This window comes from Talaromyces proteolyticus (genome assembly GCF_021365285.1).
Source record: "Talaromyces proteolyticus strain PMI_201 chromosome Unknown BGW36scaffold_15, whole genome shotgun sequence".
Taxonomy (NCBI): domain Eukaryota; kingdom Fungi; phylum Ascomycota; class Eurotiomycetes; order Eurotiales; family Trichocomaceae; genus Talaromyces; species Talaromyces proteolyticus.
In genome coordinates, this window is record NW_025764291.1 from 1,039,116 (window position 1) to 1,053,263 (window position 14,148).

General features: G+C 47.8%; 4 protein-coding genes across 4 annotated transcripts; 2 read left to right on the top strand and 2 right to left on the bottom strand.

Moving 5' to 3' along the window:
• Positions 1 to 46: 46 nt before the first annotated feature.
• BGW36DRAFT_365423 (uncharacterized protein) lies at positions 47 to 2,270 on the bottom strand (the record flags this gene model as incomplete). Its single annotated transcript, XM_046214652.1, has 2 exons — positions 47 to 88; positions 144 to 2,270. 2 exons carry the CDS (start codon positions 2,268 to 2,270, stop codon positions 47 to 49), a joined length of 2,169 nt encoding a protein of 722 aa, XP_046066011.1.
• Positions 2,271 to 4,286: 2,016 nt separating this feature from the next.
• Positions 4,287 to 5,786, top strand: BGW36DRAFT_74392 (CaaX prenyl proteinase Rce1). Its single transcript, XM_046222551.1, has 4 exons — positions 4,287 to 4,420; positions 4,476 to 4,522; positions 4,587 to 4,967; positions 5,021 to 5,786. The coding sequence occupies exons 1-4, from the start codon at positions 4,366 to 4,368 to the stop codon at positions 5,555 to 5,557; spliced, it is 1,020 nt and encodes a 339-aa protein (XP_046066012.1). The 5' UTR covers positions 4,287 to 4,365; the 3' UTR covers positions 5,558 to 5,786.
• Positions 5,787 to 6,138: 352 nt separating this feature from the next.
• BGW36DRAFT_352132 (putative urea amidolyase) lies at positions 6,139 to 10,864 on the bottom strand (the record flags this gene model as incomplete). The annotated part of the gene is made up of 16 exons (XM_046213376.1): positions 6,139 to 6,395; positions 6,484 to 6,890; positions 6,950 to 7,379; positions 7,446 to 7,602; positions 7,653 to 7,989; positions 8,057 to 8,212; positions 8,273 to 8,527; positions 8,583 to 8,616; positions 8,669 to 8,890; positions 8,950 to 8,968; positions 9,068 to 9,360; positions 9,411 to 9,839; positions 9,887 to 10,178; positions 10,236 to 10,509; positions 10,588 to 10,707; positions 10,794 to 10,864. 16 exons carry the CDS (start codon positions 10,862 to 10,864, stop codon positions 6,139 to 6,141), a joined length of 3,753 nt encoding a protein of 1,250 aa, XP_046066013.1.
• Positions 10,865 to 11,177: 313 nt separating this feature from the next.
• Positions 11,178 to 13,992, top strand: BGW36DRAFT_330543 (uncharacterized protein; the record flags this gene model as incomplete). Its single annotated transcript, XM_046212817.1, has 5 exons — positions 11,178 to 11,219; positions 11,327 to 12,602; positions 12,678 to 12,905; positions 12,969 to 13,270; positions 13,342 to 13,992. 5 exons carry the CDS (start codon positions 11,178 to 11,180, stop codon positions 13,927 to 13,929), a joined length of 2,436 nt encoding a protein of 811 aa, XP_046066014.1. The 3' UTR covers positions 13,930 to 13,992.
• Between the last annotated feature and the right edge of the window lie 156 nt (positions 13,993 to 14,148).

Genomic DNA, 14,148 nt, shown 5'->3' on the forward strand with positions numbered 1-14,148 from the left:
TGTCGCTAATTGATGAGAGGAATGAGGATGAAGATCCAGGACGTGTTTAGCTGAAGCCCACAGTGGTGCCAACAACAGCCAGAGTAACCTAGGAAAGTCAGCACATGATTATTACCTCTTCGGTTAAAGAACGAAAGACATACAATTATCGCGATGATTGCGGTGCCAACGGGAATCATCACTCGATTGACATTTCTCCACCATCGTGCACTCTGAATCCTTTTTTTCTCGTGCTGCTGAATACGATACTTTGCGCCGGATCCTGCCACCATATCTTCTTCATCACCCAACGGCTGCGGAAGAGGCAGAAATGCAGCAATAACCCAAGCAAGAGGAAATACAAAACCTAGGCAGAAAGAGTATATCTGCACATTCCGTCTCCCAAAAGCCGGCTCATCCCGCGAATCCAACGATGGCGCAGTCCAGGTATGTCGAGGACTTGTTTGGCCTTTGTCGGGATGGAGATGCGGTGACCATGCTTTGGCAACAGGCTGCGGAACAGCTATATCATGCTCTTCACGCTGCCCTTGCTTCCAATGACTTCGAGGATCTGCCGGGTGGTCGCTCAGCAGGCGAGTCGGATGCGCTTTCTCCTCCCGAGGTCGCGTTCGTGGACGTGCAAGATAAGCCGGAGCCCGACTGACGTATCTAATGGGAGACGCTGGGCGAGAAGCCGCCGTTGACGGACGACTTGATTCAAGAATGGATAGCGTGGGATGCTGAGCAAGCTGGCCATTATTGCCGCGGTAGTACAGACGGACCCAGTTTGGAAGCACATTCATTATCATGTTATTGCTAGAACTGGACCCTGGACGAGATTCTGTACTGCTGAATAATGAGGATGGAATGTGTCGCAAAGTTGATCGCGGAAGATTTGACACGCGATCCAGGTGCTCATCATTTTGGTCAATAGGCCAGATAGTTGACTTGGACTTGCTTCTTGTGGGCATTAGACCCAGGCCCTGCTTGACATCAGAAGCGGTGCCACCAATCATATTGCTAAGTGTAACAGTTTTCCCTTGATCTTCTGACACGCGTGAAGGAACAGTGGAAAGGGTCGGATTCCAACGCCCGGTCGACCGCTCTGACACAGTCCGCGTTGGGCGTCTTATCTCAGAGACATCAGCAAACGAACCTGAGGAAGATGGTGCACGTATCCGAGGATACTGGATTGCAGATATACTATCCGGCAGTGAATGAGAATCGCCTTCGGAAGGACCACTCCCAGTGGATATTGTCCGAGATCGAGATAACTGAGTCTCGCCCGCTGAGAGTGCCAACGATGAAGCTGATTGGTATTCTCGGAGTAGTTGCACTGGTGGGCTCGAAGTAAAGGAGGCGGGTTGTGATGAGCTTCCTTCAAATGAGGGACCCGGCCAGCCAGTTGAGCCGTTATATGTACGAATCACCGTTCCCATAGAGTTAGATGACGAGTCCGAATCAGATCGGTCATTTGCTATAATCTGAGGCGACGAACTTCCATAGGCAATCAAATTTGGGCTTGAGCTCTGAAGCGATACAAAATTAGGGCTTGAAGGAGCGCCAATCGGTACCACGTTCGGACTGGAGGTGTGATCATAGGTCACATAATTGTCGGAAGCTGCCTGGTCTCCAAGAGGCTCGGTCCTTGGGGATGAGTACCCAGGTGGGATAGCTTTGACGGTTGCCCTAGGTGGCGGAGGGAGCGTAATCACGTCGTCGTCGTCTTCCGGCTCTTCTTCCTCTCCGCTATCTGTGACATGGAGTTCCCTCTCGTAGTGAGGCTGTTCTAGTTGCGGGCTGGAATCTTGATGTTGGAAATTAGAAGTAGCTTTATTATCGTAGGTGGCCTCATAATCACTGTCATTACTGTCATCCGAAGGGAGCAGCGGGGTCGGGAACGAAGACTGGCTGGACTGGGGGTCATGATCCCAGACCTGGGATGAATGGCCAAGGTCGACAGACGAAGAGAATTCGTAAGGGTTGTTCACACTAGTGTCGAAGTCTTTATTCTCGTCCGCAGGACCAGTGGCTGTGAGGTCAGTTTCAGCCGATGCTAATGAGACATCTGAAACACCGTAGGCGCCGTGAATACCATAGCTTTGGCCGATCCCGGGCCGCGGTAAGAGAACCTGGGTTGGCTTGGTTGGGTATGGGGTTGCCGAATAGAAGTCTATGTCCTCCGTTTCCTTGACCGAGCGGATCGGTGATACCTCATTTGTGTGAGATGAGGTGCGTTCATGCAGTGCTCTCCGTCTCGGAGAGGCAGTTGTCGAGGACCGGGGTGACATAATTGAAGCTTATTATTTCATTACCCCGGACACCCCAAGCGACAAAACAAAAAACAAAAATAAAATTCAAAGAGCAGAGTCGTAGCTCAATAAATCATGTGCTGAAATATTGAAATATCGTCAACATAGAAAGCGTCTAGATCGTGACATAAACAAATCGTAACGAAAAGCGGGGGACTCCACGATGATCTTGCTGCAATGGAAAAATATTGATTAGGCAAACAATAAATAAACGATAGTCGCAGTAAATGCCTTCAATGTGTCTGGAATGCGAGGGCGTAAGTGATAGCGATTGATAGCAGTGGTGATAACGAGAGTGGGGAGGCGAACAAAAAGTTAAGCACTCCAAAAGCAGACAACACTATATAGTTAAACAAGAGTAGAAAACATATTACATTAACATATAGATAGGAGGGAACGACAGAATGGGCGTAAAGAGCGCGACAAAGACAGTCAGAAAAAGAACGACAATGGCCAGAATGACTGGCAAAAATAGCAAGTACAGACTGAGTGAAAGAAGACGAGGCAAAAGTGCGCAGGGGGTGTGGGATGGGATGAGCGCTCGGGACTTAATCTGCACTGCACGTTCGAGACCCGGACTCAAGGGGCCGGGCTCCTCGCTCCGGAATGGAGTTGCCAGCGGTGAGGGCGGAATGCACAATGATGGATTATTCCTCGAATCCTTTGGGTGTGAGGCGGTGTGGGCGCGCGATCGCCAGGTACAGCGACGAGTCGACGGAGGTTCCTGCACGTCTCGGAGCGACTACTGCAGGGTTTGCGTTGACAATTGGCTGTGGGGGGGTGTTGGCTGCAGCAGACTGCAGGCCCCGCTTACTCTAGCCTGGGGGTAATAATAAGAATTGTGATGACTTGATCGCAATTATTCTGTCGGCGTGAGGGTGAGGGTGTGAGATTGTAGATAGAAGTAGCAGGAGAGCAGAGAAAACTTGGAGTTAATTCAAAAGTAGAAGTCGCGCCTGCCGTGTTTGCATTTTGCTCCTTTGGGCGGCTGAGCCTGCTCTTTCCTCTGGCTCAGCTGGGCGGCTATTCTTGCCTGGCCTAATCACCCTTCGTCGGTTAGTCTACTGTGGTTATCTTACTTATCCATCTTCTGTGCACTACCGTAGTAGTGGAGAGAACAGTTCCTGTCGAAATCTTAATAAGTTGAATTATTATTCGGGATTATTGGTCTGTCGGACAACGTTGGCCAACCGTTGGCGCCTGCGTAAATTGGCGCGTCGCATGGAGCAGCCGTCGCCAATGAGCGAGCGCCAAATCAGTGATGTTAATTAGAAAATCTGCCACGTCAATCCTAGCGTAGCGCTTCTCGTACAAGGTGCGTTCATAGACGAGAACTAATTAAAACCCGCGTCATTGCGCGTTTCATCCTGTCTTGTCTTTCTTTTTAAATTTTTGGTCGCATTTTAGGATTTTCTCTTTAGGGCAAATCCCAGCTCTCCCATTGGCTGTTTTATTTGTAGTAAATTAAATGTAACCACTTCGGGACAAGCGTAACTCTATTACAGCCTATCAGAAGCCTGTCTGATCGTACGTTCCTGCCCGAGTAGCCAATCATCGTTCAGTGTTTCATAAAATTCGTTCCTGGTCGAATCCTCTGTTGCTTGTATTCGCAGCCATGCAGGCAAGAGAAATACATGCATACACTCATCACAATGAAACAAGAACAGTTTTATCAACACCTGGAGCAGTTTCTGAGAGCGCAGAGTCTGGACACCTGTTGAGGTCCGAGACGGATGATCACCCAACAAGGCTTGGCGGGAAATTTTTCTTTGTCCGACAGGCCCAAGAATAGCATCGATAATGATAATGAGAATAATGAGTACAGATTGTTATCTAACTATTTCCATCTACATCTCTACATCCATCACTGGTCAACTAGCAACGCGTTGCCATCGAGCCTAGAGGTCGAAGAATAAATCTGAATCAATCAATTGTGCTAGACTAGAGAACCTGTCGGCGTCAGCTCCTCCTGCACCGGCTTCAACACAGGATATTCATCGCAGCGACCGTCGATCGCACTTTCTCGATTTTGTCTCGATTTTGTGGAACGGACTAAACATCGATCACCGTCGGCATGGCTCCAGTGGGCTTCGTGGATCGTCTCAGGAAGCTGTATGCCAAGCAAAGTGGTAATTATTCGCACTGGCATGGTTGACAACGGGATGCTCATGCTCACATACGCAGGCGACCTTCCACCCGTCCTATCAGTCAGCACTGCCGCCTTTCTCTCAGTCAGTAAATCTCCTGTCTACAACCTGATTACTTTTCTCATTTAATTTTTACTGACTGGAAAAGATTCTCGTCACTCTTGCATATGTGGTGCCGTTCTATATCTCGAAACAAACGCGGCCGTCCGCATCTCTCAGCCGAGATGCACCATCAGTGATTCGCAGTAGGGTGCGAGCCGTGACCCTGGCATGCATCGGAAGCACCTTTTTCATGTTAGCCATCATCACCCTCAAGGCCAGTGCATCGCTTCCTGAAGCCCTCAAGCTTCTTGGCTACTGGCCCATTGGCTTCCTCGAGATCCTAAAGAGCTTTCTTCTCACTGCCATTCTATTCAGCGGCCCTCTTTTCGAGCGAGGAATCGTCGAGAGAGACTGGATGCTAGGCATCCGTGGAGCGGCCATCGCCGAGTCCCTACGCAGCTGGATCGGATTTCGTAACTTTGTCGCCGTATGTTCCGCCATGTCATGTTGTTTAAACATAATATCTAACATTTCCATCAGGGCCCGATTACCGAGGAAGTCATCTTCCGATCCATCATCATTTCACTTCACCTACTAGCGAAAATGACTCCAACGCGCATCGTCTTTATTTCGCCGCTCTACTTTGGCATTGCACATGTGCATCACTTTTACGAATTCCGCCTCACCCATCCAGACACCCCCGTCATCGCAGCCGTACTCCGCTCACTCTTCCAATTTGCATTCACCACCGTTTTCGGCTGGTTCGCCGCATTTGTGTATCTGCGCACAGGGTCTTTGCCGGCGGTGATTCTCGTGCACAGTTTCTGTAACTGGTGTGGACTGCCTCGGGTCTGGGGGCGTATCGAAGCGGGAGTCCGCATCAGCCCGCCTGTCGTCCGCGGCAAGGACGATACGGAGGTCAGCCCGGCTCAGGTCACAGATGGTAGAGTACCTGTCGGGTGGACGATAGCGTACTATGAGCTTCTCGTCGCGGGTGCAGTTGGCTTCTACTTTTTGCTCTGGCCGTTGACAGAGTCCCCATTGGCACTTGCTTCTTTTGCAGCGAGTTCCAAGTAGATCTTATTTAGTCCATTGTTTTATATATCTATGATGATGATACATACGGAGGTCAGCAATTATATATACGCTAGCATTTAATCATCAATTTGGGTGTTCACCTATCAACTTAATGGCTATTGTGTAGGCCGTTCTGTCGTTAGTAAATAATAGAAACATCAGCAGCATCAACTTTCAGGTATTATCCATCATTGATAATGTTGGGTTTTCGATGTTATGGGAATTTGGGAGTATTTATCTATATAACTATTGATATACACATATATATATATAACATTTGAAATCGACTGTAGTTCAATGTTCCATTAAGCAATATTACATATAGAAGGTCTGGTGGATAGCTACATATATACAATACATCAATTGATATCAATGGTTATTTTTTAAGGCACTCAATCATGTAGCACAAAGCCCTTCATAAGCATCGCCACTATATCAATTGATACATCACCTCAAATGTTCAACGGATAAACTTCCCACGTGTAGCCGGATATAACAAGACCCGGATATCCCAGCCACCTACCTACTCAAAACACGAATATAATAAAACCTGCCGTTGATACATCACATCAATTATATAATCAATCAGAATATCCTTTCATGAACATCAACACATCCCCAGCCTTGACAATATCTCCAGACTGGACGAGCACCTTAACTATCTTGAATTTTCTGTTGTCCATTTCCTTCTTATTCATAGCATACGAGACCGCGATCTCCATCTTCATCGCTTCGAGTATAACCGCGACGTGGTTGCCACTGAGAATTTCCCCTTCGGATTTATTGACCTTCCACACGTCGGCATCGAGAGGGGCGTTAAGGGTCAAGATATGGGGGTCTGTATGTAATTTTCAATATTAGCCATCACCCATCCAAACGTTGAACGAAGATGAATAATTGAAAAAAAAAGAAGAGAGAGGGCGCACCTTGTTTCAATGTCTCTACTTCATCAGCCGGAATTACATTCTTCGCTTTATCCGCCATCCATCGCTCCATGGACGCCTTTTCCAGAGCCAGCATTTTCACCTGTGCCACCATCTGCCGGGACTTAAACGCCGAAACTTCTTGCCGCGTCTCCCGGAGTAATCTATTATGCGCGCTCATATCAAACAGAACATTTTGTTCGACTCGAAACCTATACCGCTTTGAACGGAAGAGCGCCATATCGCGCTCGAACTCTTCCCGGCTCACGCGATAAAAACTGATTTGATCAAAGTCCCGAAATAGGCCAGGCTGGCCCGGTCCAAAACCCGGTTTTGTGCCGAGTTGGTCAAAGCATGGGATGGTTTGGCCGGTGAGTTGGTAGCCTCCAGGGGAGTCTACTGGGTAGATACTATCAATCGGTGTTAGCTCGGAGGTTTTATTTTTTCGGAGAAGGAGGGGAGAGCTTACTTCATACAGGAACCACCCCAACTCACACTCCCCTCGGGCGTGTAAACTCGACTTGGATTCTGTTTAGGACATGTTAACCGATAACGAGGATCTATAGGTAGACAGATAGTATCGGCACAGAAAAACCCCACGCAAATAGCCATAAACTGCGTAGTTAGGAATATATTGATGAGTTCATCGTAGGTAATCCCATTGATTTTCGCCACAAAGTCCATATTGTCGGGTAAGAAGGGAGCATATGGTCGCTGAGTCTTCATATACCGCTGAATGGCTTCCTCCTGGGCCGGACTCTCAAAGCAGATCGGAAGATGGAATCGTCGGCTGGGGACCATAGACTGACCAATGTCACCCATTTCGGTCTGCAAAGATATTAAATGGTTTATCAGTTTCTCACGTGGAAGCTTCAAGCCGTCGTAGTGGATCAAAAGGGCTGTAAGTTGATGAAATATTAGAATGGTTTTGTCGAAAGAGAAGAGGGAGCATGAGAGAAACTCACAATTGCAGCATCCTGTCATCTTATATATACCATTTTTCAAAATTTTATCTGCTTTGCATGACTTGTGAACCAGCTTCTCTAAGTTTGTTACAAGACAACGGTTGTTGAGGTTGAAACTTCCATCGCCATACTCAATGAGAAGGAAATCGTCACCGCCCTATCATAAGCCATTAGTTTAGAAAGGAAAGATGCAGAGAAGGAAATTACCTGTCGGAACGTTATCTTAAGGTTGGATTCCTCCAAGACTTTCTCGAAAACCACTGCTGTACCCCAACTACCAGAAAGCGTTGACTCGGGCAAGGATTGTTGATGAACGGGCTCGATGCTATCTAGACGACACGCTCCCGCAACAAGAGAGGCAACATCATCTAAAAATTTCTCTAGTTGACTGATCATTTGCAGTGCATCATGCAGGGATACTCGGCGATATTGGACGGTATCACCGGACTTTACTTGGCCGAGTCGCCAGAGACTTCCTTTAACAATCGTAGTCGAAGAAACAAATCCTCCGAGATCAGGGGCGTCAACAGGGAAGATGCAAGGGCTAACAAAATATAAATCATTTGCATGACGTCCAATGAAGAAGCCGAGGGAAGAATGGAAAGACGAACCTCTCTCCCGTCCAATTCAAGGTGCCTATCGGATACCCGTACTCGATGACATTACTAGGATGTTGTCCACCCTCGCCTCCATCTTTCCTAGCCCATTCTGTAGGTGCCGGCCCAATGAGACGAATACCACCACGGGTTGCATTGTGCGAGACCTTCCTATAATCTAAAATTTAGCACTCCTAATCCTGTATTCGTTGTGGACTAAGCCTCTAGTACCAGGTGGTGTTATAGATCATCTCAATATCATCAGCTAACAAGTATCCCTCATCATATGGCCCAACCATGGCATATAAGTCCCAATGATTGGTATATTGTGGACGGAGGTTCTCAGGGAGGGAAATAATAGGCGCGGCCTCATCAAAATCATCGATTTTCTGAATAGTCAAAAGATCACCTGGAGCCAGCGCTCGACCTTGGTAGCCACCAATCCCAAGAAGCGGTGTTGTAGACTTGGAGCCAAAATATTTGGCACTATATCACTTGTTAAACATGCGTTTAATAAGCAAGGAATCATCCAAAAACTCACATGGCAGGAAATCCTCCAGCAATAGCAAAATATGCTTCAACTAGATTAGAAAGGTCGGCCAGTGAAAAAAAGGGAGTGAAACAAACCTCTGCAACCTCCAGATTCAAGCAAATTGCCGATAGACAAGACTTGGCCACGTTTTATATACAATCGTGTCCACATAGGGACATCTACACCATCAAGGCTTAAGGCTATCGGAGCGCCACATACCGAGACAACTGCCGGTGCTGAAAAGAGCAGTTCGGGGCCTTTGAGAGTAATCTCTAAGCTTTCTACGTCTCGGGAATTGCCTACCAGGATATTTGCAACTATCCATTTGTTAGTTACAAGAGTTCTCAAACTTGAAATTTCGCCAAGGGAAAGATACTTTGAAATGCAAGCGGATCCTGTTTCTTCAGCATTAGCTTGTGAGTCATATTATGAAAAAGAAGTCGTATGATAAGAAGGTATTGTGTGTGTTGTTATTATTGTAAAACTTAACTGACCATAGGCCCTGCGTGAGGAATTCCTTGCCCTGCTTTGGGGCGTCCCGAGTCCTGGACTGTGGTGTAAACCCCTGGGGAGATAACATCAATTGCACTGGGGCGAAATTCAAAGCTTTCTAGAAAATTTGTCAAAGTGTGCCCGCCTCTGAATGTGCTAGATTGCACAATTGCATGTAAGAAGTCGAGGTTTGTAGGGGGGCCACATATGACAGATTGCGAGATAATATCACACATCTTCTCAATTGCCTGGTCACGCCCGGAGGCATGTACCATTACTTTGGAAATCATTGGATCTACAGAATTTAGCTAGAAACTTATTCGAATAGGGGTTATCGTCACTAACCGTAGAATGGTGAGATCTTGGTGCCAGTCTCCACCCATGTGTCAATACGAGTTCCATCAAGTTCGTGCCATTCAACAGATTGTAGCAATCCAGGGGAAGGTGCATAATTGCGAGCAGGATTCTCAGCGTAGACACGCACTTCAATGGCGGCTCCTGATGGAGTCACCGGCTGCAACGATTTTAAATACTTTTTATCAATGCCTCCGTGGCCACCCAATTCTCGGTTAGCCTGTTCCAGCATAAGATGTACCAAGTCAACTCCATAGCAGAGCTCCGTAATGCCATGTTCAACCTGAAGACGGGTGTTCATTTCTAAGAAAAAGAACTCTCCAGAAATATCGTCCACAAGATATTCAACCGTTCCAGCGGATGCATAATTGACGGACTCTGCTAAGGCTACTGCTGCTGAAGCTAATCTTTCACGCAAACCTTTCTCCAGTCAGACTTGCAGCGATTTTATTAGATCTAGAACTTACCTAGATGCTTCTCAACGAAAGGGCTGGGGCATTCTTCCACGACCTTTTGATGGCGGCGTTGGATTGAGCACTCGCGCTCTCCAAAGTGGACGGCATCCCCGAGGCCGTTGCCAAAGACTTGCACCTCAATGTGATGGCTCTTAGGGTAGTATCGCTCCAGAAATACACCAGCGTTTTTGAACAACGTCGCTCCGCGAGAACGAACCTGGGCTAGCGACTGGCGGACCTCGCTGGGTGAGTGGCAGATGACTAAACCCATTCCGCCTCCTCCTCCTGTGGCTTTTAACATTACCTAGGAGCACGAGATTATCATTCACCATCCCATACAGAAGCATCAGGAGGGGCATACCGGATAGCCCATATCTTCGGCAGCGCTAATAGCTTCTTCCTCCGTCGCAAGCAGTCCTCGGGATCCAGGAACAATTGGAACCCCTGCTTCTACCGCCATCTCACGAGCTCGATGCTTCAAGCCAAAGGCTTCAATAGCATCATGTTTAGGACCCACGAAGATCATGCCTGCCTTGGCGACGGCTTGTGCAAACTCTGCGTTTTCTGAAAGAAACCCATACCCAGGAATTATGGCGTCTACTTGTCGAGAAAGGGCGATCTGGATGATTGCGTCCCTTCGCATTTCTCGTCAGCCTTGCCATATACCCCAGCGTACAGAGAGATAGAACCCATCTCTGTGTGAGGAGACAAACCCATCAGTATATGCCGTGGCATCTTTACCCGGTAGCAAGACTGCTTCATCTACGACCGCGACATGTCGTGAGGTCGCATCGGCTGATGTATATATCGCAATAGTGCGTATTCCAAGCTCCCTACGTTTCCCAAGTACTGCGTTAGTGTATCTCATTCTTAAAAGGTGATTGATCCAACATGGCCTTTTGAGGTAATTAATTCTCACCTCGCAGTTCTTGTGATACGGACGGCGATCTCGCCGCGATTTGCGATCAACAATGTTCGCAACTTCTCCATACTTGCCCAAGATGTGCATCAGTGGTCAACGTGAAAGATGGATGTTGGAAAAGTATAATCCAACGTTAGTCATATGGACGAAGGCAAATATGGCACCTTGTAAATGGATATATGTACTTATCTTCCAGCATTCCACGGTCCCCCCCCCCACCATGAATTCTATCCAGAACTGGAGAAAATAGCGGCATCCGACTGGCTCGGATATTAGCGGATCCGTGAATACGGAGATTCTCCGTATGAGATAAGACTTGGTCGGATCGGATGTACGAATCGATGTTCTGATGAACAGTAACCTCGCCTGAATTGAATTATCATGGCATCCGCCTTGCGTCGCGAGTATAAGCGAGTTTACCAGGTGCGTCACTACTACTCTAGTTCCTTACGTTTAGCGGATTCTTGCTATCAAAGTATCCGGGTCATTATCTTCATTATATCAGGCGATAACTAACTGCTTGCCCAAAGGCATGCGAGCCTTGCCGTGAGAAAAAGGTTCGCTGCGAGTCAGACCCCGTGGATAAGCTGTCGTGTGCACGCTGTCAACGAGAGTCGAGAAAATGCTATTTTGCAGCTACGAGGGTCAGAAACCCAGCAAAGTCCCGCGAAACTAATCGAGTATGTCGACAAGTTTCCTCGGCTGTAGCATCAAGCTCACAGAGTGTCTTTCCTTCAATTTCGTCATCGAACCCTCGTATCAGTAATACCGAGCCAGCAGACCGAGAACAAAGCCAACAGCAAAACTACTCGTTACCAGACAATGGTCGTGCGGCCACGGTCTTACTCCAGGGCCATCCTCGTACATATCATGACGCCCTGACAGTGTTATCCGTAGCCTGTGCGAATGACGAGCAACGTAGGTTGGACTCTTCACTGTTGACCGACGTTAATTATTCCCAACCCTTGCAGAGAAATACCAACATTACATCAACGAATCCTATTTCAAATTCGACCAGTCCAGGAACCCGAGAAGCTCTACGGGCATGGTCTGGCTTGCGCTTTGTCTGCGGCGGGCTCTTCACTCCAGAGGAAGCGCTGGACATGGTTGACCACTTTTACAAATACCATGCCCCATTGACAGCCGTCGTTCCAGACTGTTTTCGAAACCATGCAGAGCACCCAACACTGATCGAGGAGGAGCCGATTCTGACAATCACCCTACTGATGATTGGCTCTCGGTATCGGCGATGGACGGGTCCAGGTGCTCTGTCGCGTTCGTTTCTCGTTCATGACCGGCTTTGGAGGTATCTCCAAGGAATGATAACACGCTTGTTCTGGTCTGAAGACATCCTTGTAGGGGAGCTTACTTCGGTAATGGATCCTGTCGATGACTCACGAGGTTCATCGCTTCCATGCCCGAATCCCAGGTCGAATGGGTTTCGTACTATCGGAACTTGTGAGGCCCTTCTGCTATTACTGGACTGGCATCCCCAAGGACTTCATTTTCCATCGCCATATGAAGATACCGCCTCATCCATTGTTTGGGAGCCTAAGAGCCGCTGTCGGGTTGCCGAAAGCCACTGGCAGCGCGGACCAGGTTCTGGACATAACTGGCTAGCACGGTCGGATCGACTTTGTCGTTCCATGCTGTCCACTGTTTCGATGCTGGCTACCGAAATGGGTGTCTTTGATGAAGAGGATGGCACTCGGCCGGGAGCGCAAGGAGTACGTATTGATCAGCAGAGATTCTACCGAGTACGATATCTGATTTGGGTTTACGCCACCCAACAACCCGGAAGACCAGGTACGGCCATTCTCACTTGATCTTCTCGAAGTGAATATCTTCCAGACTGGAGTTTTCTGACCTAACCTGATATAGGATGGAGGATTCTGACCCCTGCCCCCTCTCGCCTATGTCCCCCAGTCAATGATGACACGATAAGGTGTTGGGTAGGAGTGGCCACCATCATGAGACATGCCAATGAGCTGCTCTTCCCTTCACAAAAGCACACGAATGAGATTATTCGGAACGGCGAGTATGTAAAATGTCTCCAGACACTGCAACCTCTTCTTCAGAATTCTCTTTCTGAGTTTGATTCATCTAAATGTAAGTTAGCACCTACACTCTTAGCAGAAATGGCAAGATACGTCAGGCTAAAACCGGGAAAAGTGACGAGGCAGATGAGATCAATTTTATCTTTCGAGTACGCCCATGTCCAGCTATGTATTTTCAGTGTGGCGCTTCAGGCTGTGATAGATCGACGCTACCACTATAATGAAGCAGCTGGCGAGCCATACCCGACCCCTCCACGCGTCTCTAAACAGGAGGAAGGACATCTCATTGCGACCGTAAAGGGTGCTCAGATAATTCTACGCACAGTAATAGATGATTTTGTGTCGGATGGGACTTTGAGATACCTTCCCGTCCGCTCCTTCTCCCGAGTACTCGGTGCAGCATTGTTTCTCCTCAAGGTTTGTCTAGTTCCTTCATGTTGCTTTTCGCATTTTCTCTGCAAAGATAGATATCTGATTTTGATTAAAAGTGCTGTGCGGCGCGGATAAGGGAGGTAGACAGATCAGTCGCGCTTTCACTTATAAAGCACCTTGTTAGTGGTCTACGGTCCGTTTATGTTGACGACACCCACCTATGCCCTCGTTGGGGGGATCTTCTTGAAAGGCTCTCGCGACGGATAGAGCCCCATACAATTCAAACAGACACTGCTACAACGAAGAATTACATGCATGGCGCAACGCTGATGCCTTCAGACAACACCATGTCCATAGATCCTTCCAGCAATACTCATGTTTCTGGTTCTACCGTCCTAGATTTGCCCCAGAATATGCCCACTGAAGTTGAAGAAACACGAGTCCGACAGCCCCAGGAATTCGAAAATAGTGATAACCCGCAAGTTTTCAGCCCCTGGACTAGTAATGTTGATACAGAAGGATACAGTTTCGAGGCATTTTCTATGTGGTGGGATTGCTGGCTTCCTCAGTCGATGGCTGTCAATTATATGTCCTCCCATCAGTCCATGTGGGAGGCAGACGGTAATGATCCCATGTTTCGTGATGGTGTATATGGAGAAGCAGGGCTCGGGGCACCACTGGGGTCTTCAGGGTATTCGTATTAGCCATAGGATATGTCCATAATATGAAATATGGTAAAGTTGGGAAACCGTGTTTGTAGGAATCCTTGGGATATTAGTACTTGAAATAGTATCACAAAACTGTGACGATATCTTAATAAACCACTTCAAAAGACAGCTTAAAAGGCTGATCTCGCAGTACAGCTGATTGCAAAAACGGTGCACGCTTTTACTCACCTCGATTTTCACCCTAATCTGTCAGGC

Bases quoted from the DNA above. Each gene is read 5' to 3' on its own strand.
- BGW36DRAFT_74392 (XM_046222551.1), top strand. From the start codon at position 4,366: ATGGCTCCAGTGGGCTTCGTGGATCGTCTCAGGAAGCTGTATGCCAAG. The intron at 4,421-4,475 runs GTAATTATTCGC...TCACATACGCAG, and splicing joins GCTGTATGCCAAGCAAAGTG to GCGACCTTCCACCCGTCCTA. The intron at 4,968-5,020 runs GTATGTTCCGCC...CATTTCCATCAG, and splicing joins GATTTCGTAACTTTGTCGCC to GGCCCGATTACCGAGGAAGT.